The sequence below is a fragment of the Galleria mellonella genome, unplaced genomic scaffold (assembly GCF_026898425.1).
Source record: "Galleria mellonella isolate WM207_F2 unplaced genomic scaffold, CSIRO_AGI_GalMel_v1 utg99, whole genome shotgun sequence".
Taxonomy (NCBI): Eukaryota; Metazoa; Arthropoda; class Insecta; order Lepidoptera; family Pyralidae; genus Galleria; species Galleria mellonella.
Window position 1 is genome coordinate 4856952 of NW_026442184.1, and position 25322 is coordinate 4882273.

Below are 25322 nucleotides of genomic sequence, written 5' to 3' on the forward strand. Positions count from 1 at the left end.
CACATTTGTAGTATAAAAAAATAAACCTATCAAGTCGACTTGCACGCGGATTCCCTAGAAACTTGTTAATTCTTCTGAATTTGCTATTACCTGACTCTAATCTTTTTGTTTCATCTTTTGTTAGTACCATTGCATGCCATTAAGGTATGCATCATTCCATCTTCGTCCGTCAAAAAAATTACAGTGGTCACATGTATAACTGAATTGTGTACAAAAATAGAACAACCTTTACCGTGCTTCAACAATTCCCTGTCTGTCAAATAGTTAACATGACGTGTGAAACTCAAAGGAAACCCTGCAATAAGATGTCGCCTTAGATTTTCTTTCCTGTGTATATGTATAATGCTTTTTCCATTCTTTTATTTTAGTTCTGACAGGCAATTTCTTTATTTTGTCGAAAAGATACATATTCCTGGTATTTTGATGTCTTAAGTTTATAAATATTGTAAATATAAAACATTATAAATATTTTTTTACCTACTATACATTGTCACCTACTCAATAATGCTTAAACATATGGATCATGTATATTTTTTCGCGATTACTTTGTAATTATAAAAAAATCTATTTTGTAGCTAACACATACTACGTTTTTCACCTACACCGACATCATCATATCCTTTATTAACTACCCACTGCTGAATATAGACTTCCCCCTATTAAGGGGTTATGCCAGCAGTTGACACGCTTGGTAAGGGGTTTGGCAACCGCAGTTAGGCTTTGGTGATGTTTAAAGAAGGACGCTGCTGCCCATCTCTCTACCAGTAAGTTCCTTTAGTAATCTTTTATGCACCCATGGAAAAGAAAGCGTGGCTCATGCTATTCCGAGACTATATGGCGAAAGCAGCATACGATACCTAGTTAAAAATCCGATATTTCTGAAGCCGAATAATTTTACACGTACTGGCAAAGCTGTCGACGTTTATTAGTCATATCATACCTATCAGAATCTTTAAACGGTCTGGATTCATTTTACAGTAAAACTTGTCTAATTTCGTCTAGATCCAGCGGAAATACGTCTTTTCCGCCATATTATGGTGTCGTATGACGAAGCTATTAAAGATAATACAAATTCATATGCTTTTTACGTATAGTGTGTTATTTAAAATTAACATAAATAATTATAAAATAAAATTAGAGGTTTTTGTAATTTTAAAATAGACTCCCAAGACAAAAATCTTGGAAGACAAGCTCGCCTCTAACCATATACAATATATTAATATTATGAAATTATTATAAAATAAAAAAAATATAATAATTTTACTTTTTCATGTTTTTTATGCAACTTAGAATATCAAATTAGCTGACGAACCACCTGATGGAAAATGGCAACCGTCATCTATAGACATGAACAGTATTATGAATATAACGAAGTATATTGTGTCGTTCGTGCGTTGCTATTCCTGAGGACTAAGATGTATCGAAACCAAAGTAATAATAATATTGAAAACGATAATTCATAAAATTTGAAATACAAAACAAACGGACAGGTCACTTGATAGAAAGCAGTAGTAGTCTTTATACGTTTCTATTCATGAGGACTAAGATATTTAGTCCTGAGTACCTATTAGGAATCTGTGAAATATATACGGCGATTTACATTCATATATATTACGTGTATATTAACAAAAATAAACACTAATACTAATTGTCAGTAAAACAATGGTATTCCTATAAATACTTCCCTTGAGCAAACAAACAATGTCCGTAAAGCTGTAAATTATTAGACCGCGAGAATTCACGGCATACCGATTCAGGAGTTGCATTTGAATACAAAAAAAAAATGTTCTCAGTATATAAATAACTAGATTTGTGGAGCAATGGGCGCCGCCGTTATTATAGCGAAGAAATATAGGATATGGCGTGTTCCTCCTATATGTGACGGCCGAAATATCCCGACTCGAGTTAGTCGCGCGCGCAATATCGACGCCGAAAGATGCGTATGCGCACTATCAAAGAACATTCTATGTTCAATTATTTATCGTGTAATCGTTCATTGTTTTTGTGTTTAATTACATAATAAAAATATTATTTTATGAATAAAATAATGTTACAAAAATATAGGTTTTTTTTAATGTGACAAGTGAGAAATAGTGTATAATAGAAATAGTGTAGTTGTAGATGAATTTTATAGTTAAAAAAGCTCAAAATTATAATATGTGACGTAATTAATAATAATTGAATAACACTTAAAGTGTCATTTATTCGTGAAATCATAGTCATTACGTGTCGAAATATTTGTGAAGGTTGTGGTGCCAAAAACACGCACAGTGGGTGTCGTTTATATTTGTAAATGTTCTCTAAATAAGTATTTACGCTGTAATAAAACATGGTAGCTGCATTAGAAGTAGGCGAAAGGACGAACAATAATTTCTTTAAATCTTTTCTTCCCGTAAGTTACCATTTCCTTATTAATTATCATAAGATTGACTTATATTAAAGTATGTATACGTTCTTATGCAAAAATATACTTACTACATACATATATTTTTATATAATTGTCGATACTACAATATAGAATTACATGTTATGAAATGCATGATGACGAACCTCAACATACATACAGACATACAACATATAGCATGAAAAGAATTAACATTCAAACATCCATCTCATAGAATAGACGTCATTGTACATGATTTTTGCTTTGGAAACAAAAATAGTGTACAAGACAAGCTGATGGCCCACCTGCTAGAAAGTGGTATCTAGCAATATTCGAAGTTAAATAAAAATATAAATTTTGCTATGAATTATTTAATTAATATATTATTAAGTTAATTAGTCGAACCATTAACAGACAGATAGATAGATACTCTTTATTGCTTCCTCCAAAAGATTACAGTAGTAAACTTATTATAAATAGATACAAACAATATCAAGAAATGTTCACACTGAGAAAACAATGGGCGGCATAATAACAGGACTAAATCAGTGCAAGTTAAGAATTAATGAAAACATAGATATATTAGACAATTTGACTACGGCATCTAGGTATATAACAGTGTAAAGAGAGCAATCGCCTCAATGACCTCATCGCGTGTTTAAAGACAAATATGACACTACCTATTAAAATTTGTGTAGGTACATATGTTTTGGGAGAATTTGATCAAAATATTCTTATGCCTACTTTTGCCTTACTTATACCTACTACATCGCTTCATTTTAGTTATCTGAGTAATGTAGTAAGTTCACCAAATCTAATCCAAGTTATAGGGATAAAATTTTCTCATTATATAAAAGAAGTTTCTAAACTAAATAACAAGACCGAAAAAATAAAAATTCTATGGTTATTCTTATTCTCCTTGGGTAGGTGTTCAATAGAGCTTCCTTAGATATGCATATCCAGATTTGACTGTGGCAGTATTTATTTATGAAATTGACCCAAAATAGATGCGGGCAAATGACTTCTAAACTGTGCCAATTTTCTAGCTGACAGCAAATAGGTAGCTGAAGCAAATACTAACAAAAATGACCTTGAATATTTGTAGATGTATAAATATTTACTAACAAAATTGCATACAACACAATTTAATTTATTTTAAAAAAATACTTTATTTTAACTACGAAACTATGTGTATTTGTATATTTATAAAAAATAAAACCTACAAACCCATTTTAGCTATTGAATCGTTTTGCCACTTTCTTTCAAATTAAGAATATAGTATAAAAGAAAGAGATAAAACAGTTTAATAATTGAAAAAGGTTCATGAGGCGTTTGACGTTTTTATGAACAAGAGCGTTAGTTTTTTATCGTAATTAATTTGTTATTTACGACCAAAAAATGAACAAAAAATAGGTACATATTTCGCAATTATCTTGAAACTGCAAATATTGATTTATTTGGTTCTTTACCTATGCCCATGGTACCTGCTATTACTTTGGTATTATTACTTAAATTGTGGTACTATCTATGGACAGTTCGCTGTTGTCACTTGGCCCTGGCCGTGCCTTGCCCCTTAGGAGATATGGATGATACCAATTATTGTCAAGTATAATAATATAATTATAATATTCATTATTATTATTAAGTATAACTTGTAAAAAAATGAAGTAAATATTGACGGAATAGGATATCGACAATTAAGCGCCAATTGCTCTTAACTAACAGTATTCTGAATTTATTCCAAATATATTGAAGAAAAAAACATTTCTCTATGTAACATAGAAAGGAACTTAAATAGACAAAAAACATTTTATAAGTATTTTATTAATGTCAGTTAGAAGGTATTAGTAGTTGTACGTCAATATACATTCATAGCTATTCAAGTTATATACATTTTGCTGTATTAGCTTTTATTAAAATATTCCATAAAAAAAAATATAAAACGAAGCATTTCCCTCTCGTTAAAGAGTTATAAAAAATGAATATCTGACAGAATTTTCCGCTGACACTTCATTCCACATTTTTATTTTACAATTTACCACCCTGTCAGATGGTCATTCTGATAAATGTGGCTACCGAATAAAAGGACTTGAAAGGACCAAAGAAATTTGTTATAACGAGTTTTTTGGGCGAACATAAAATTAGATCTTTGTATATTGCTTAAACATGACTATTAACCACGCTGATCAATTCCAATCAGGCGGACCGCTAGCTTCCAAGTTCAATATAAAATAGATACCTATATTAATATAAAATACTTATTTAATATTAATTATATTTAAAATGTGAATATTTGTATGGACGTTTAATGTTTCCAATAAACCAGTAGGTAATAATGATATTAGATAGGTATAACTATTTGTTAACTATACACTTGTTATAACTAATGTCAGATGTTTGTTGAAGTTGTTATACATTAGCTGGATCATATTTTAACATCATTTATTTAATTTTTATTTCCAATAATGTCTTTTGACAATGATAGAAATTATATCATGACAACGAAGAATGACGTGATCATTGTAATGTTCAATAATGTTATAGGCAGAAAACCAAAATATAAATCGATCTAAATAAATAGTTCGCAACAAATAAATGTTACTTTACTCCTATTTGGCAATGAATATTATGCGAAATATCTTTGTAGGAAGTTTTATATAACCAAAAATCCATCTTCTTACAATGCATTTAATGCACATATAAATTAATCGCACCTTTTCAAACGACTTTAAAAAGATGGGGGTTGTCAATTCGGTTGTATTTTTTTTATGTTTGTTACATCAATTTTTAATCCTTTTTTTTTATCTGAAAGGATATACTTAAACATTGATCCCATTGAGATTATATTGAAATGGGATCGGTAGTTTAGTTTATATATGATCTGGTTTTGCCACAATTAAAGTCTTTTTTTGTTTACAGTAAAAAACTGTGTAAATACTTAGGTATCTATTAAATAATATTAAATAATATTAAATTCTAATTTATTATTTTAAAGATGATTGAATTACAAAACCTCAATTCGCGTGCATTTATAAAGATATTAATTTAATGTGACATTAACCCGACATAGAACTTTAACCTGTTCTCTAAAGATAAAACAGCTGTTTGTTAAATGAATAAAATTATTCATAATATTATTATGTACCTACTACGAATACGATATCGTTAACGAAGTCCAAATAGTAACGGATATAACAAATCATACTGTTTTTAAAATTTGACGCTTCGCCAAACTAGCGTCCTTGGTGATTTATCTACTAGACAGCAAGGCGAGATTGTTTCAGTGCCTATTATATTTATCAAAATTGAGTGGCTTAAAAGTAGTATTTCATTATGCGGAAGAGTTAGTTACATAATATTATACTATACTAACATAAAAACTAATTAAGGGAGATTAAACTACATTATTTCTTTTATTATTCTTTATTTTTATAGACATTTTTTATTACTATTATTCATAAAATTGCTAAGTTAATTTGAAATATATAATATAAGCATACAACCTAGTTTTAGATTTTATCAAATGTAAACTTATAATGTCTCGATATATATTTTATATAACCATATTCTCTTTAGTTTAAACGTATTTTATTTTAATTTCAGGCTGTAAACTCACCAACGATTCCTCATCGGGATGTTTCGGGGACATCGACAACAACGTATCGTCCTTATAATGAAGAATATGCATCCATACCGCGTCGAGTTGAAAGACCAGTTCAAACTGAGGTTGAAGCAGAACGCATCAAAAAAGATAAAAAATGGTCGATTGGAAAACTATTCAGAAGAAAGAAAAAAGATGAAGAAAGTGGTTCGTCATCGGAAAGCGACGAGGGCGTTAGTACGAGATCTCCGTCTAAAAGGAAAGCCAAGAAGAAGAAGAAAACACCAGCCTTGAATAATTTCGATCATATAGTTGTTAGAGACTCAAGAAGGGCTCAAAGTTTAGCAAAACCAACTGTTCGCGATATTACGGATGATGGTGTTCTGTCCGATCCTTCGGCAGGGTTTCTTAATTATCGCGCAAAAACTCATTTATATGGAGCATCGAAAGAGTCTCTAAGCTTGAAAGATGACAACTCAAATCGTACTTTGAGAACGGGATTAGAAACTCCGTCAAGAAAAACAAGGAAAGGTAGATTGAAAGCTCGTGTTGAAGCCTTAAGAAATAGTATGAGAGGTGAATCAAGTAGTGACGAAGAATCATTAAAGTCTTCTAATTCTTCATCCATGATTCGATTTAGAAGCGACGATTCGTTAATGCGATCTCGTGATAGTTCGCTGAACAAAAGAACCAGAAGTGCAAGAAACGAACGATATGTGAAGAGATTATCACGAGATGAAGAGAACCAACTTAACAAAGAAGCTGAATTAATACAACAAGGTTACACAAAAGCCGAAGTCGAGATGTTAACAAGAACACCTACAAGTCAAAGTAGTGGTTATGGAACTTGTAAACGGGAACAAAATAACAAAATTACACAAGATTCTAGCTATATTAGTGACGTACACTCCCGTCCTCTAAAATCTGACTCAGTATCTTCATTTCCATCAACTCAAAGTTATCCATCATCTATTAATTTTAACGCAAAAGTTAACAATGAACTAATAAACTATTCCATACAGTGTCCAAATAATATTATAAATAGAGAACCACTTTATGCCAATAATAACAGAGAAAGGAGTGTCAGTAATCATTATGAGAAACCTGATAATGTGATGTGTGTTAAATTTCCATTAGGAAATGTTACTAACATAAAAAGAGAAGACAGAGCTCCGCCAGTACCACCCCCTCGAGACATGCAAAGAAAGGTCGCCACGCCTTTATCAATGTATTATGAAAATAATTCTGTAATGACCGATAGAATGGGAAGTAATCAAAATATAATGCATGGTGTGCCTAACAATGATTTTGATAGAATCATGAGAAGAAGTCAGGAAAGATCTATAAGTCAAGGATTTAATGGATTAAGACGTCCAATTTCAACATCTGAGGATCATATCGCTATGCAAAACAATGATTTTCAGCACAGTTTTCAGTATAAAAATGATCAACCTCGTAGGCCAGCTTCTGTATCAGCAGAACCCAACCATTATGGACTGTATGCTAATACACCTCCTTGGAGAAAAAAAGTTGAACAATCAACTATTATCAGACCAGAGCCTGTTCAGTTACGACAAGACTACTTATATTATGCTGATCAAAGTCCTAGATCTCGACGACCAATAAGCATTAAATCTAGTCAAAATGGTTATGAAAATCAATATTTAAGTGATTCTCAAGCGACATTAGGCATCACTGAAAATATATACAGAAAGCCTCGAAATGCATCAGAGTTTTGGAGAAAAATTGATGATGCTGAAAGACAACGAAAACAACAAGGAATTTTTTCAAATTCTAGAAGTAAAAGTGATTATACCAACAATATGCATACAAATAAAATGGCATATGTAGATCAAAATAAAATAAATTTAAATAAATCCGAGAAATCAGATATTCAGAATAAAAATAAAATTGAATTTAGAACTCAGTCTGTAGACACTACAGATGGTGCGAAAATTTGGAAAGCTACAACTGAATATAAAAGATCTGTGACTGTAGAACCACCCAAAACAATAATATCGCCAAATTCAAAAACTCATGTGAGACATAAGTCAGATACATTTATTCCGAATTCATATACTCAAATGACATCTGACGATGAAAAAAGCTCTGAACGAAGAAAATCTACAAATCTTGACGATGCTCTTAACGAATTAGAAGCAATTTATAACAGTTTAGGATTAGGTGACGAAGATTTATTAGACAGAGCTGAACGTCGCGAGTTAATGACTCCAAAGTTCAATGACCACTTTAATGATTGGAATGGTAATGATGATGATATACAATTACGTAGTCAGCCAACGACACCATTGAGACGTGTACCAAGGCGGTCCACATTACCTGATAAATTGCAAGATGACATGGCGTTCCGAAGAATGAATTCACTTACAAAAGATAAGTCAAATTATAAAGATACACAAGCACAAATTAGTTATATGTTAGCTTCACCTGTATATGTACCATATGCATCAGATGACGATAAAAATTCTGATCATCGCAATGAGCCAGATATAGTTCACGACGATGTTGTTTATAGAAATATCAAACAAACAAATAACCGTTTAAAAACTCTTGACCCTCAACCGCCCTTTGGTATTCCCCTAGGGCCAGTAACACCTGCTCCACAAAGTGATTATTTACATGCGACACCTGAAAATAAAACTAGATCACGATTTGTTCCCAGGAAGTCACCTGATCTAGTATCCGATGATTTAGCATACCGAAATCTTAGAAAAGATAACAGACATTCTACATTATTTAATGGCGATGATTACAATATTCATGTTAATAATAACCAGAGCTATACTGAATTTCCTTTTACAAAGGAATCAGTTGCTAGCTTAAAAAAGAAGCGAGCAGTAAGATCTCTCTCAGCTAATATATTTACTATGATACAGAAAGAAATTGATGAAGCAGTAAACATGAGCAAGATGGCTACATTACAAAAAACGAATAGTAATAGTGATGTGATGCGACGTCTTCGAGAAACTTTCGAAAATAATGACAACGAACAGGATTATTATCCGCGTAATAAGGTAAAACACAGACACAATACTGTCAGTCTCTTTGTCAATAACACTCATACACCCACCTCTCATTTCGCAAAAGATGACACTTACATTCATAATGACGATAAATATCTCGCTAAACCTCCATCTTATGATAAGTCCAAAAGCTCATCACCTTCAAATAGGTCACCACAATCATCTAAACGATCATCTAAAGATGAATTTCAGCAAGTGCTCAGTATGCTTGCCCAGGAAGCCATGGATACTAGTAATAAACTAGGAGTAGCTTTGGCTGAATTGGATAAAAATAGGAATAATACAGAAAAGAAATCAGATATTCAAAGTAAAATCTCAGATAGTAGATTGAACTTTTTAAATGGTTTAACTGGAAGATCATTAGATGATCCGAGTTCAGAAGAAGTAAAGATTGTTAATATCCATTCTGAGATTGTCGAACCAAATGATAAGTATAGTAATAGAATAAATCAACAAACCAAAGCCAAAAAGACAGAGGACAGTCTATTAGCCATATCAGATCAATTACATAAGGTTGAAGACCAACTCAAACATAGCTTCGAAAAGGAACTAAAATTTGAGGATGAAAGTTTGCGGCTTTCTAAGTATATAACAAAAGCTGAAGAACAGTTGAAGGCTGAAGAATCAACAGTAGTACCTACTGATAATAAATTAGTACCGGATGTTGTACCATTAAATATTAAAAACGATGCTGTAAAAGTCGAGAATATTGGCGAGTCTACAAACAAACAGGAAAATAATGTCGTTCCTGAAATTAATTCACTTAATCCCTTTTTAAACATCGATGATAAGATCAAGGAAATTAATGAAATAAACGCTTTCAAAGAATTAAAAGACGGAATTTCGGATTTGATAGCTGGAATTACACAAGTTAATGAAAAATTATTAATATCTAAGTCATCTAAACCAGAAAATAATAGTACAAATAATGAAAAAATTACAGGAATAACAGAAGCTAGTGAAAAACTTAACCGGGTGACTCAAAATATTTCTAGGCAAGAATTATCTAATAGAGGTTCTGTTAATTTATCAATATACGAAGATGACTTAGATATTAAAAAAGACGCAGCAGATTCAACTGAATATAACTCATCTGAAGAATTGTCAACTATCTTCAAACTTAATGAAAATAATGCAAAGCCTCAAATAACTCCTGTTGATGAAGTTCAGTCTGAATCTGAGAATACTATTCGAGACGAACTGAGTTCTCCTAAACTTGTTCAGTCTATGAATCAACAGCTTAGGAGGTTTTCAGTGGACCAAACAAATGATAATACAGCTAGTCAAAGCAACTCACTGCCAACTAATATTGTGCCGTGGAGAACTAACAGGCAAAGTAATTCAGATAAAGAAAAAAGAGGTACGTGGCCGATACTCATGCACGGTGTTTGGTTTTCATTTTAACCATAATGCATCAAGCTTATTGTTTTCATTTCACATTTTGTGTTCACAATTTCTTTGTTTTGCGAATTTTAGTTGCATATAATAAAATACTAACTAGTTTTTATATCGTTTGCGTTGTTTTGGTTATTTCGACAGGCGATAACACGCAGTCAAAGCGCAGTTGGCACGACACTGGCACATTGATGTTAGCTTGCTCGTACACCCTGATGTTCTCCCAACACCTGGCAGATCTGGACTGGTTGACGCTGCTCGGCTTGCTCCTGGCCATTATTACCATTATTGCTATGCTTATAATTTAACCATTAATTATAAAATATAGATGACAAATATATGCAATATATAATTTGCAACTAGCAAGCTAGATGTATAACATAATTTGCACCTTCGCACATAGGCATACTTACTATAATTTATTTTTGTCATCGTTTGAAAGAAATGATTTCTGTTTGTTAAAATCTTAACTAATGGTAATTAAAGTAAGAATAAAACTGACAGAAATTTCATGAAATTGCATTTTTCGTACTGTGAATAATTATATTTTTTTTTATTTGACCTATAGTTCTAATTAGGCATTATTTTGGTAGTAAATATAATGTTAAACTTAAATACTTTAGCTGTGATTATATTTTAATTGTCTACTTATTGTTTATTAATATATTACACATAATTAATTACTTAGTTGTGAGTGCCAAAATTAACGATCAGTTAGATGAACTGTTAAGTTTAAGTTACTAAGTTGCTGTATTAAGAGCATGGATTTTAATGATGTATTTTTGTTCTGTGCATGTTGTGTAGTTTTGTTGTTTTGTGTGTATAGATATTTTTGTAGAGGACACTTTAAATCAGTTTCTAAATGAGTAAAATTCTTCTGTTCACTTATGAAATATGTATTATAATACAATTTCGTATTTATAATAAATAAGTTTTAATAACCGTTAATGAATTTGAGTATCCTACTTTTATTTATTATCATTACTTTAATAATAGGTTAATGTACCTACTTTATACTACCCAGTATATAAAATATTTTAGAAAATATTGTAAATGAATGGATTACTCTAATATAGTTTAAATTTACTATGTATGTTTTCATATTTCCGTGCATTATTTTAGTACCTAAATATAGGTATTTTATATATTTTCGATGATATTCAATGAGCACTTACCTAATATAATGATTTTTGTAAAGGACATATATAATTTGATTGATTTAATAAATACTGTTTTTATTATAGAATTTAAGCAAAACGTTTAAGTTAGGTACTTGAATGAATTTGAATCTTTTACAATTTACTCGTAATTTGTGTACATTTAATTTTTATAAACAATAATTTTAAATGAAGTAATTAGTTATAATGAATTATGTCATAAAATAAATGATTACTTACGACATGATTTGCAATTATAATGATTTTAAATCACCAAGGTAGAAAGAAAAATGTATGCAATTGTGTAAAGATATATTTATTTCGTCTCCAATGCTAAATAAAGTTAATAAACATGTACATCTGTCCGTTCACGATATCGGAGAGAAAAGTTACAAAAAATATTACCATATAATTATTTTAAAAGTATCACTACATAATTATCGTCTGTTTTATCAGAACTTAATGAAAATATAAATGTAAACATATAATTGTTCTGAAAATAAGGACCTGCTGATGTCCAAGAATACATAGTATAAAGAAAAATAAAAGATTATTTGATTGAACGTTTCGATCAATTAATTTTATTTATGGAGTAGTTCTATTATAATTTCGAGAAAAATTGATTATTTTTTCATTAAATTCTATTAAAACAGACTGTATATACATTTTAATTTATGATCTTGCCATGCTATAAAAAAAACTACTATAATTATATTATTTTTATTTAAAATATGTTTAACATAAAGATTATGTAATTGTTATTAAAGATAGCATGAGCAGATGTAAAATTTTCTATAAAAGTGATCTCTTTCATCGAACGTAACAGTCGTTAATTACCAGAGTGAAAATGATAACATATATAAACAGAATCTAGAGACAATGTAGAGCTATTGTAAATAAATATTAGTGAATGTCTCCATTTTTTTTTTTACTAAGCAATTACTATTTTGTATTTTTGTATTTTTATAACTTTATTTCAATATTCTCTTACAACAAAAAGTATCATGCCCACAATAGACAAAACAAAGTTAATCCATCAAACATTAATTCATTGAATAAATACACTCGCGTATGCATACATTACGATAACTGTACTCATTCCTTATCGAAATAAAAAAATAAACAAATGTGTTGCCAGAAGTAAATTTTAAAATTAGTTCAATTTGTAATTCCATTTTATATCTTCTTCTTTTTCTACTTGGCTTTATCCCGGCTTTTGCCAGGGTCCGCCTTCCGACTCAATTTTATATATTTCATTATCATTATCGCAGTCTAAAGGAACCTTGTATTATTATAACACGACGTCAGTGATAAAAATTATCTTGACATTAATTAAATATCTTGAGGTGATAATGTAACTGTTTCTTAACTTATCAAAATATAAAATATAATTTCCAACTGTTAATGACTTTTTTATGGATGATCATGGGAACTGGGGTCCATTACCAACAAACTCTTCACCTAAATAATAATTATAGTTTGCTGTTTAGTAGTGTTACGTCTCATCATCATCTGATTTATGTTCTGGTTTACACAATGTTTTACTTTTTAAATTTATCTTCTACATTTTAGGTTAATTAAAGAGAGTTATGGAGACAGTACCTAATATTAATTTAAAAGAATATTAAGCTATGCATATAAACTGTAATTAACAGACTAATCCCAAACCTAGTGCTAGTATTTAATTGAACAATTTTCTCCAAAGAGTATAATCGAAATATAAAAGTAATTTTTAAAATACTTACTCTGTGAGTTATAAAGTAACTTCAGATACACATTCAGTGATTATGAACGGTATTGAAATTGAGCGCATTTAATCAAATTCTACACATATTTCTAACATTTAAATATTATATTTATTCTTTGAAATCTGATTTCTTATTTACGGCAAATAATCAACTTAAATCATGTCTACTTATTATTTCATTTCAATTAGTGACAATTTAAATTATAAGTTCTATATAGGATCGTGAATATTGGTATTTATTGTATATCTAATATTCTAATATTATTAATTATAGGTCACCTAATCAATTATTATTTAGAGTAGTGCCCATACCTCTATATATTCTATATATCTTCTTCCATGATTATTACATCAATATAATTGTATGCTTTAAATTCAATAAATTGTTTGTTTTTAGGTGAAAACTGATTGCCAAGAGTCTGCCTACGACACAGTGTAAGAGACTACAAAATGTTTATTTTAAGCCATTTTTAAATTAAGCTACTCCCTGTATCCTATTCTATAGCTGTGTATATGACTTATTATTACTGTGTTTATGTAGAGGCTTCCAGTTACATTAAAAAGAGCGTTATTTATATGATAAAAAAGTTATAATTTAAATAAAAATGTTTCAGTTTAAATCGTCTTTTTTCTTAATCCTATCATTATGTTAATTTCCATCTAACAATAATTTAGACCATGATAAAGCCGCAGATATAGAATGTACATTTATACATGTAAAAACTTCAATAAAAGATATGCTCACGACTACAATTTTCAAGGGGATAGTAAAAAGCAAACGTCAATTATTGCTGTTTTGGTGAATATCACACTCAATATTTCTCTGGTTATATTAAAAATTTTAATTTAAATATAGAAAATTTTACAAAAGTATACCCAAAATACAGGTAGATAGATTTTATTGATTAATATTTTACTATATTTTTTATGTTACTTGGAAAGGCAAATGACATAGATTAAGGATAATACCTACAATCCTCCTTTTAAGGCAAAGTAGCTGATGGCACATCTACCACAACCACTCTCAAGGTAGTGAGCGAATCGTCACTTATTTATATGAGCAGTATTATAAAATTCATTTACACTGTAAAGGTCATTGCTTTGGAACAAAATAAAAGTAAGCTTTTTCAAATATTCCAAGTAGATGCCCAACCATTATTAAAATTACGAAACTATACACATAAGTAATAAAATCTATTATGAAATGCAAATAATATTTATAAAAATATTACAAGTAGTTATTTACTAAACTATATAAAATTTTAGATACCTAAATAAAAAAAAATTAAAACAATGTTTTCTTTCTTTTTATAAATGCAGAGACATCTATGAAATTTTATATAAACTACGTGAAACAGCATTTCGAACACATTTTATACATAACGCCATCTATGTAATAATTTATGTACTAATTGTGCTATGTGTTGTTTCATATCTTTGACAGATGGCACCAGGACGTCGTTTTTATCAAATTTTGCTTCCTAATTATTTAAAACTATTTTTTTTTCGATATTTTCCATTACTCTACATTTCAGTTAATAGTATCATATTTTATTCTGGTCTGAACGTTCAAAATAAATTTATCGTGATTTAAGAATTGTAAGACATTATAACTGTTGTGTCTCTGCCTCTTCTTTGGGATTATAATATATAAAAAAAATTAACTGTCACTTTTTCGCAAGAGACGTATGCGTGTGTTGTGAATTTTTATTTGCAGAAGAATTTTGTTATTTTTTTGTATTACGGTGTTACAATAAATATGAATATAAGGTTCTTCGAAAGATTTTTGTACTTAGTGTTTATTAGTTTTACTATGTAGGCGCCGCGTGTGCATTTAATTAATTGTTAGTAATCTACAACCTACTTTGTTCCTGTTGACCTGCCTCATTTGACTGTGATTTTTTAAAAGGTAACGGTTTTAAATTTATGGATTAATTAATAATTTTGTTTTAATTTAAACCTTAACTAATGTTAATTATAAGCGTTACCGGCGTTTTTATCTTTAAAATATGTTGAAATGTCGCATATATATACAAAAAATTAGGCATTTTGTGATGAACTAAATCAACCAATGACTGATGTTATCTTTTATTTGTTATTGAATTTATTTCAAGGCAATTAGACCTCTACAGATACTAGAATGGTCAGTTTATTTCATAACTTTTCGCATAAAGTTCTTAACCAAATGCTTAGGTTAATGTACTTTATATCCCCTGATCACAATGATTTTATATTTTATAATTATATAAAAACATAGTTATCTGAAAAAGATCTAAACCAATATTTAATTATGCATGTATTTTTTATTCATCCAAGTAGTAACTGCCAGTATCATATAGGTATGTTTATGGATTGCAATATATGGACAAATAATTTTCATCTTTGGTTATTATAATATTACTATAAAAAAATATAATAGATCTACTATTATTACATAATAGATCTGGTTGGATTTATTGATTTCATACATTTGGTTTGTTACATACATTTAAAATCTTTGTTTATAACTTATTTTTTTATATTTAAAACAACTCCAGTTCTTGAGTTTGTCCTAAGGTTCAGTTTTATAGTTATTCTTAGTTTTGTTTTGTCTAAATTGAAAAGGGTCAAAGAGTTATTTAAATAATTTAAAAAAGGAGGTGATAGTTGGATAATTTTTTATGTGTATTTATGCAGCTGCAAAGTCTTCACTAATTTATGTATTTGTTTTTATTTTTCAAAAATATTATTAAGTAATGTAGTTGAATATGAGATCTTTTATTTATTTATTTCTTTTTAAGTATTTTCTAAAGAATAACATTCTAAAATCAAATATAATATTCCTGAAAATGGTAACAACACTATGTTGATAGTTTCGAGGTTGACCTCCACATGGTCTCCCCTGTAAACCATCTTGACTAGTAACTAGTGAATTTGTCATGATGGGCACACTGACCTAACTTTACTTTCACCTATCATCATTAATAGGTCAGGTGTGGGTGCTATTTCATTTTTTTTTCTTATAAAAAATAAAACATGGAGGGTACTTTGGATACTATATTGTATCCTTATGTCTATTGTGCTGTCTATGTTTATAGAGAAGTACTAATTAATTTTTATCAAATTGTTTGTTATTTCATGTTGAATAAAAATAACATACCTAAATGTTATAAATAGTCAAATATTATTAAAATTATATTTAGTAGTTTTTATAGAGGATTTTTTTTTTAAATTGGTTGAGTAGTTTTTGAGTTTATCCCCTACAACCAATAAAAATTTTCCTGTTTATAATATTAGTTTAGATTGTATAAAAGTATAGATATACTTAGATAAATTCATAAAAATTATATAACATTAAACAAAATATTTTATTTAGATCAAATCTCGTACAAAGATACGACTTGCAAAACCAATTGAAGTGATTAGGTGGGGAAGTGATAAATCTTGGTCATCCTTTGGTTTGGACAAGGGACACATGACCCCATTTTATATTTAGCACATAACCTGCCTTCCGGAAGTCCTTTGAGGGCAATTTTCCTATTGGCCAAAGTTTAACCAGTTAACTCTGGATTATCTAAAGTTATAAAGTGGTAACCTAAATATATTTATAGATATCTTTCTCTGTTTGACTTTATTAGGTGAATTTATTTGTATAAAATTTATAAATAAATTTTATTAAGAATTTTGGTAATTTGTATGTACAATTTGATTTATCATCATAATGTTTCATGTCACACAACTGATCATTTTTACTTTTATAGAGTACAATTTATGTTGCTTGTTTTCTTTATTCTATAACCTCTATGGCCAGATTATTTGTTATGGATATTGATTTATTATTTTTTTCACATGTATTATCTTCTTTGTTTTGTTCCCCAAATCACCTCTTACAACTGGCTTTTTAGTTTTCTACTTCTTGGAATGAAAAGGAGTGGAAACACATTGTTTTATACTGAATCAGTCACCAGTTCACCATTTGGAGAAATTAAAATAAAAATAACAAGAATGACCTGTTTCTTTGAATAATACATTTTTATTAATTATCTAATAATTTCATCCTTTTATAAAAAAATTAAGATTGAAAAATCCTTATTCTTACTGATATAAAAGTGATTTTGTTTCCTTGTTTCTCACTTCTTAGCGGGTTAAAGGCTAAACCAATTGTCAAACCTGATCAGTCAACATATTGCGATAATGGGGGCTAAATTACGAGTAGAAACTAGTTAATTAATAATTTTTAAAGTCACTAGTTTGTTTGTTTTTTACCTTTTGCCGCTTTAACTGATAAGCCAATCATAATGTCATACATGTCATATGCTACTTATTTTGCGGTCACGCGGACGAATTCGTAGGCATAGGTAGAATCTGGTAAATAGGTTGTACAAACTGGGGGAAAGGGATTGTTAGTAATGGGGATTTACCAGCTCCATTATTAGCAATATACCTTATCAAGTTGTCCACGCGGTTCTCCCTGGAAACCATCGTGGTTAATTCCTGTACAATTTATAACGATGGGCTAACTGACCAGCTTTCATTCTCATCTATCATCCGATAGCGCAGACGGGATTTCCATAGCATTATCATCTCACAAAAAAAATAGATTGTATGTAGGTTTAACGTTAAAAGAAAGTAGGCTTCAATGGTATGGCCATTTAATGAGAAGAGATGACTGCTTCACGGTAAAAAAATGTCATGAATATGCCTACGAAACACTGGGGAAAGGGAAGACCTGTCGGAACGGAACGAAGCCTAGCTTCTATGTCAACTCAGGGTTGACAGAGCGTCCTGGCGCCGCTATGCAAGAAGAACCGACCCCGGATAGTGCTGGGATTAAGGATTGTAAAATGAAGAAGGTTTAACACTATCATATTTTTGCGAAAAAACCTACCGATTTACGTACCGTATATTATCACAACCTTTATTGATCTCGTATATTATACACTAGCTTTTGTTTGCAATTTTCGCGAATTTTGGAAAACTACTGAAGTAAACTATTTCTAGATGGCGTTTTAAGATAAATATACACCAGCTGTTAGTGCAGTATTATTTTCCGTAATAGTTTCTTAGGTCAGTTAATGTACATAGAATATAGATTCTATAAATATATACTTAAGTAGATATTTATTATCTCGCACTTTTTGAATACCTGCTGTGTAGTGATCTAATCGTGATTCGATAACAATATGCTATTTAAAATATCTGTGTTATATTTAATGAATAATCATGACCATAATTTTATACTTAAAATAGTAATTGTCTCATTTCCCTTTTTTCTAAGTATTTGACTTTTACATGACTATCACGTTCTGTTAGTGTTTTTATTGGTTTGTTCAACGTACGTAATATCGTTTGGATAAATTATACTCGCTGTATTATGTAGCTTTCTCTAGGCGAAAGAATTTTTTGAATCGGTGAATTATTTAGTTTACATTATATATAAAAATTCTTTTATTTTTGTAATATTTGTTTAAATTTAGATAGTTTCATAAGTGGGAAAGTGATTGAAATTAGAAGACAGAATTGTATGTCGTAAATGTTGGTATGCAGTAAGCAAGATTTTGTTCAGCAAAGAAAAATGTCTATAATTGTAATAAAATTAACGTAAACCCTCTTGATTACAAAACAGTTAACGAAATCTGTATAAAATTAGTGAAGATAGGAAAAATACAAACGAGAACCCCCGGTTTGCTTAAAAAATAAAGCCTTGAACGCATAAGGCCATAATTACTAGGGTGTTACTAATGTGATTTGTCAAATGGAAAATAAATGGAAATATGATAATAGGTTCTCTTACCTTCTAAAATAATGGGTAGTAAAATTAATAACCACCTTCGGCAGTGGCAAGTCTTGCCTAAGTAGTAATGGCTCGTTGAACTTGACCTTCGGACAGTCACTGTTGGCTTCGTTCCTTTAAAGACTAACTTTCCAAAGGTTATTGTATTGAGCAACCGATTTAATAGATAAATGTTTGTAGTATGTGTTATTCGGGCGCTAAAATTAAATATTTTTCCATGGGCATCAAACATTTTATTGTGTAACAAAAAGTACCCTATATATATAACCAGGGACTAAGTACCACTCCAAATTTCATGAAAATTCGTCCTACAAATTTTTTTTAGTATATAGACACGGTTTATGTCTAGTATTTTTTTTTAATCGGCTGAAAATGAAATGGTAAATGGCGGGACATCAGTGATTGATGATAGGTGAGGATAAAGTCGAGTCAGTCGGTTGATATATACGGCGTGATGATACTTCAAATGTGCAACAGTAAATTCGTATAATAAAAGAAAGACATATACAACCGTAAATTGAAGAAAGCGTCCAATGTATCATTACTTTTTATTGATTACATTGAAGTTAACGAGGGAAGTCTTAAAGTAAACTTTTTAGCGTTTGAACCCTGGAAATTTATTAAACAAGAACCCTTATAAATAGGCCAGCCCGTGTGCCAAGGTTGTTTCTGTTTGTACCTATTGTCTTTTGACTTGAAATTGCGAAAAGTTTTAAGAGTAGGTAGGTTTTATTAATGTCAAACATCTTCGAACTTTAGGATATAACTTTTTCCCGGTTGAATAATGACGTATTACCATGCCTAAACTACTTAAGGTATAATATAAATAATTTCTGTATCATTTGGAGTCAACAATGAAGAGTATTGTTTGTGTGGATCCGCCATAGAATAGGCCACCCCTTCCTTTTCTGTGGGTGTCGTAAGAGGCGACTAAACGAACATAATGATAGAGGGATGGGCAGTAGCGTCATTCTTAAAATATTTCTAAAAGCCTAACTGTGGTTGCCAACCCGCCTGCTAAGTTTGGCAACTACTGGAACAACTCCCCTTATGGGGAAGGCTTATGTTCAGCGGTGCACGGTTACCGTTTGAAATGAAGATGATTAATAAAGAGTATATATTATTTATTAGTATAAAAATAATATATTACGAAACAAGTGTCCATTGCGAAAGTGGAAGTATATAATATCAGGAAGACTAACCTGTAATCTATCTACGTATAGAATCGTTTGTTTGTTATTTGATTGACTTTCAACGTAATCTCTACTAGTAAGTTGATATTTAGGTTTATTTTATAATGACACCTCCCCCAAGAAAGGATTTTTGAAAATTTCAGCTTTAAAATTAATGTCTGGGTTTTACCATGGGGGATTTTTTTTTAATGGGTGAAAATGGTATGCTAATCCCGCCTGCACTTACGGGATACGCTGGCGGTGTATCAGTAAGGGAAGATAGAGTTTTAGCAGTGTGTTCTCTATGTTTAGCCTACAAAGAAATGGATTTATATCCGAATAAAGATTGATATATGTATATTACGAGTAAGTCTACGTTTCTGGTCAATTTAAAAAAAAGGAGGCTTTCAATTTGATTGTATATCTTTTTTTGTTTGTAATCTCATAACCCCGTCAATTGTAAACCTATTTGAAGAAATTCTTTTTATCTGATAGGATATATTTACAGATTCGTTTCATACAAATTTTATTAAAATCGATTCTGTAGTTTAGTTTTTAAACCAAAGTAACTGGTTTTGTCATAACCGAAGTCGATTTTTTTTATGTAACACTGAATATTATTGTATTTTAACACTAATCTGAAAAATAGTTCCTAAACGTGATTTCAATGCGGTTTATTTTTATTTCAAGTCAAATTTTGTTTAGTTTGTATAGTCTGAATCTATGTTTATTGTTAATCAGACGCTCAGGATCGAAGACATCTGGTTAAATATTATTGTAGCTAAAACATTGCATTGAACATTGGACTAGAATGATTTCTATAAAGATCTGCAATCTTGATATCTTAGAAATATTTCTATGGTCAGATTCTAATCTGACCATCGAAATATTCCCAGAGATGGATGTGTCAAGCAAATCAGAATCGGAGTTTAACAGGAACTTTTAAAATTTACCGTAGCACTACACGATATCGTACGATTTTGTCATCATTCTATATTATCATAATAGAAAAGCAAAATTATGTTGTGTAAGCATATTTACATAGATTCGTATGAGTCGTGTTTTGGAGTTCTGTATGTGCTATTATGACGAACAAAAAACTGCAAATCGTGCGTAGGCGTAGGTGCGTAGCCCTTATGCTTTCTCTTTTTTGTTGCATAAAAACTTGCAGTACATATGTATGCATGTTCTTCGATTGATAAAGATGAAGTGGAGCATCAGTGAAGGATGAAACGATGAGGATGAATTCAAGTCAGTATGGGACCTATAACTTTGTACGTGTTTTTGGCAGAATATAAATTGTTTTACTGACTTCGACTTCGTTTGTTCTAGAAAAGTCGATAGGGATGCAAGGTCTTCGCTTATCTAATCATGTGTTTTTGTATTCATGTTATTTTATCTGTTTAGTGTTTATAGTACAGACCATTACAAGACAAGATTATAACAATTTATTTAATTTCATTCAGTAAATTGTTATAATTAGATAGCTTTGGAAGTGATAATTGCTTGTAGATGTAGATGAAGCATACAATGTAAATGTAAGATGCATTTCTAGGTGACTTCTTATAGGAAGAGATTTCTAATTTCACCTATATTTTCTGTAATGTAAATGAAAGATGTGATTAGAAGTGGTTTCAAAAACGAAAACGTTTCTCAACGCACATGTATTATTTTATGTTTTTTTTTTGGTAATTTTGACCACAGTCAATATGGTTTACTATAAAGAGTTGCTTTCATAATAATGCCTCAATTAAAAAAAAAATTATTCTTGTAAAAAAATATGCTGACTTTTACCGTAATTGAATTGGATTAAACTTTACCTTATTGTAGCTATATTTGGCGATTATTATTCAACGTGATTTGTTCCCATTCGATTACTTCTTAAAGTCACCTCGCAATTTATTATTTGCTTTGAAATGGTTCTATCGTCACGAGTGCATTATACATGCATCCAGGTACGTATCAAGCAATGGTCAATTTGCACCGGTCTGTGCAATGATCGCAATGGCCAGCCGACCGTGAATATGTATAAGCAGTTATCGTACGAACTGTTTCCTTTGTAGGTTTTTTTCTGAGGTTTCTAAATTCAAGGATTTATGTAATAACAACATGTTTATTATGAAACGGGACGAAATATGTAAAAACAATATGTAGTTTTGTGTGACTGTCTTATTGAGGTTTATAGTATATAGTAGGCCCATAAGTATATTAATATTTTCAATTAAACGATTTTTGTTTTTATGTATTTTCGCTATATTTTCGCTAATTCTCTATTAATTTTCATGATTGTCGCTGAGCGATAGGGTTTACTTTCATGTTGGCAGCTTATTTGCTTGTCACGATTGAAACCGCTTTTTTTCGAAGTAAAATCTCTTAAGTCACCCTTTTCTTTACGACCATATACATTAATACTCTCTTTAGAATATACTGTTCGTTCATCTCTCCACCTTAAATGTTTATATCTTACCAATATTTAAACCAATCATTTAAAACGAAAGAACGAACCATCTCCATATTATTCTCAGTATCTAGTGTAATTAAAAAAGTTAGAAACATCTGATACTGTCTTAATTCCAACATTCCAAACAGTAAAAGTTTTTAAGCAGAGCTTGTACTATGGTTATTAGATATGTTATAAACATACTTTTATATATACGATTGTTTTGTAAATATATACATATCTATACAGATATAATTCAGGTATATAAATATTTATTGGAGATCCAACCGTCTACCATAAGAGTGTTTGAAGTTTCGAAATTGGTTATCTCAAAATCCTAGATTCATCTACTTTAAGAATACGTTATGTACCCATTATTACAGACTTTCTGCCCCATTTCCAATACTGATGACAGGATACCTTAACAAATATATCACTAACTTTAAAAAAAATATTGGAAGGTGAAGCAAAATGATGAATCACTACATCACCAAGGTCGTTAAAACTTTATCATTGACACAGTTATATATTACCATCAACAAAAGCTATTATAATATTACAACGTAATTCTTTATCGAAGGTCTACATCTTTCGCTAATAAACTTATCGTATATACAGCCTTGTATGGACGAACAGACTGTACGCCTACTAATATTGATGCTGTCTATTTTCATGAGACGCTAATCATAAAAATAACAATAGGTATACCACAGTGACGGAGTAACTAGAAGAACTACTGCAAAAACTGAAATTTTTATCGTTTAGTTTTATTGTACTTATTTAAATTGCGTACAATGCTCAAGTGAACTATTCTGACTTACTTCGAATTTTTTAGTGATTTTATTAGTGTATAAAGATAACGGAGATGGAAGTTATAATTGTTTGTATTTAAAATATTAAATGTAAAATTTTGCATATATAATTATTCATTATAATAATTAAAACTTTATGAGCAACATATTGCTCACAAGGCATACCTTAGATTAGAAATAAAAAAAACGATAAAATTATCATTTTAAAAATTATCATTAAAATTATATTATTTATACAAATTTATCATACAAATTATTTTGACAAAAATTATTCAAATATCAAATGAAAAAAATATTTAAATTATCTCATGTATGATAATAGATGTATTTATGAAAGTGAGACTATTTGCTTGTTATCGTCAATCGTCATAAAAACTCGTCACAGTTTACGATATTTTTTAATTTATAAGCGATATACTGCGTATTGATCAGTTACGTCATGACCTATTCTCCAGTATGATGGCGACAAACGTATAACTGTTATTTGGTGGTATCGAATTTCCTTTTCCTTGTCCTTCCTCTTAAGTCTTGTTGTTTTACGGAACCACTTATTGGTCACGTAATGTGATCGTTCGAAATTGGCACAACTTGATAATCGCATTGACCTCTGAGCGTTGTTCGTTATAAACGTCACTTCTTGTTTATGTTTAATTTTATCATTGTAGGAAACTTTGTTAGGACATATTTTTTTATAAACTGTATATTACGACTTTACCCTTGCGAATCAGTATATTAATATGTCCTGTGTGTTAATTTAAAATATAACACCTGTGTACCAAATTTTATTCAAATCCGTTAACCAGTTTAAGCCTGTTTACTAAATCAACAAACTTTACGAACTTTCACATTTATTTAATGTTATTGGAATTTAGATTATAACTTAAGTGATTAGCTGTATCCCGCGGCTTTGCCCATATGAATCAGGATAAAAAGTATCCTTTTTTGTCTCGAGTTTAAGTTTCTACAAAATTTATTTAATATCCATTCAGCCATGTCAGCGTGATTGAGTAAGTAACAAGCATCCAAACATATTTGAAAACATTCATATTTATAATCTTAGATATAATATCGACATACATTATAATAGTAATCGTAGTGTGTAATTATTAAGATAATATCTAACTGTAAGAATACTGAAATTGACCTGGGTAAGTTAAATGTGTTGCCTGGTAAAAATTCCTCTAGGGATAAAGATTATTGTATTTCTTCTTCTTTTGTAATGTAATTATATTATTTTTTCTATTCAATAACATTCTAAAATCAAGAAAAATGTAAATATATACTGTGCAAGTACTTTTTTTTTATTACATAAGTTACTGGAGTATTTTGTTTTGCGTAAAACTTCGTACAGAATTTTATTATGTAATTAAATACCATAGCTCTACCAAAATCGATGAACAATTTCGAGCTTCCTCGTATGACTGGCAGTGAGTTTTTATGGGAAGACAATATTTTAGTTCCATAAGTCACCATTGACAATATGCACTGGTTTATTAATTTATTCTGTTTATAATCTTTAAATAATTTTGTTGTGTCATCATGACTTACAAGTGATTTTTAAAATGTAGAGAAATTGACGTCTCAAGGTGATTCGGATGTTCTCTTGCCATTGACTTCATATGAGGTAATCCTTGAAATTATGTATGACTTCATTCGTATAAACATTCTAATATTATATTAGCATTATTAAGTTTTTCTATATTGGCAATAAAACTGTTTCGCTCCTATTGTAGAAGTCTTTTTTAAATTACTAAGATAACCTGCACGTATTTTAAAATAAACGTATCTTTATATACTA

At 30.0% G+C, this 25322-nt stretch overlaps 2 protein-coding genes across 6 annotated transcripts in view; both read left to right on the forward strand.

Moving 5' to 3' along the window:
- The window catches only part of LOC113521304 (uncharacterized), a 139804-nt gene extending 125857 nt beyond the window's left edge, over positions 1 to 13947 (forward strand). For 2 of the 4 annotated variants that reach the window (XM_031912720.2, XM_026906803.3), the window contains 2 exons: positions 5987 to 10388; positions 10568 to 13947. In XM_031912720.2, the coding sequence (XP_031768580.1) occupies positions 5987 to 10388; positions 10568 to 10731 (4566 nt within the window). In that variant the 3' untranslated portion in view covers positions 10732 to 13947. Of the gene's footprint in view, positions 1 to 1900; positions 2393 to 5986; positions 10389 to 10567 lie in introns of those variants that run through there. The other 2 variants (XM_026906802.3, XM_026906804.3) reach the window with 2 other exon arrangements.
- A 1056-nt stretch (positions 13948 to 15003) lies between these two features.
- Positions 15004 to 25322, forward strand: part of LOC113521302 (uncharacterized) — a 132788-nt gene continuing 122469 nt past the window's right edge. For both annotated transcript variants that reach the window (XM_052902942.1, XM_052902944.1), the window contains exon 1: positions 15004 to 15236. The gene's annotated coding sequence lies outside the window, so the exon portion shown is untranslated. The remainder of the gene's footprint in view (positions 15237 to 25322) is intronic.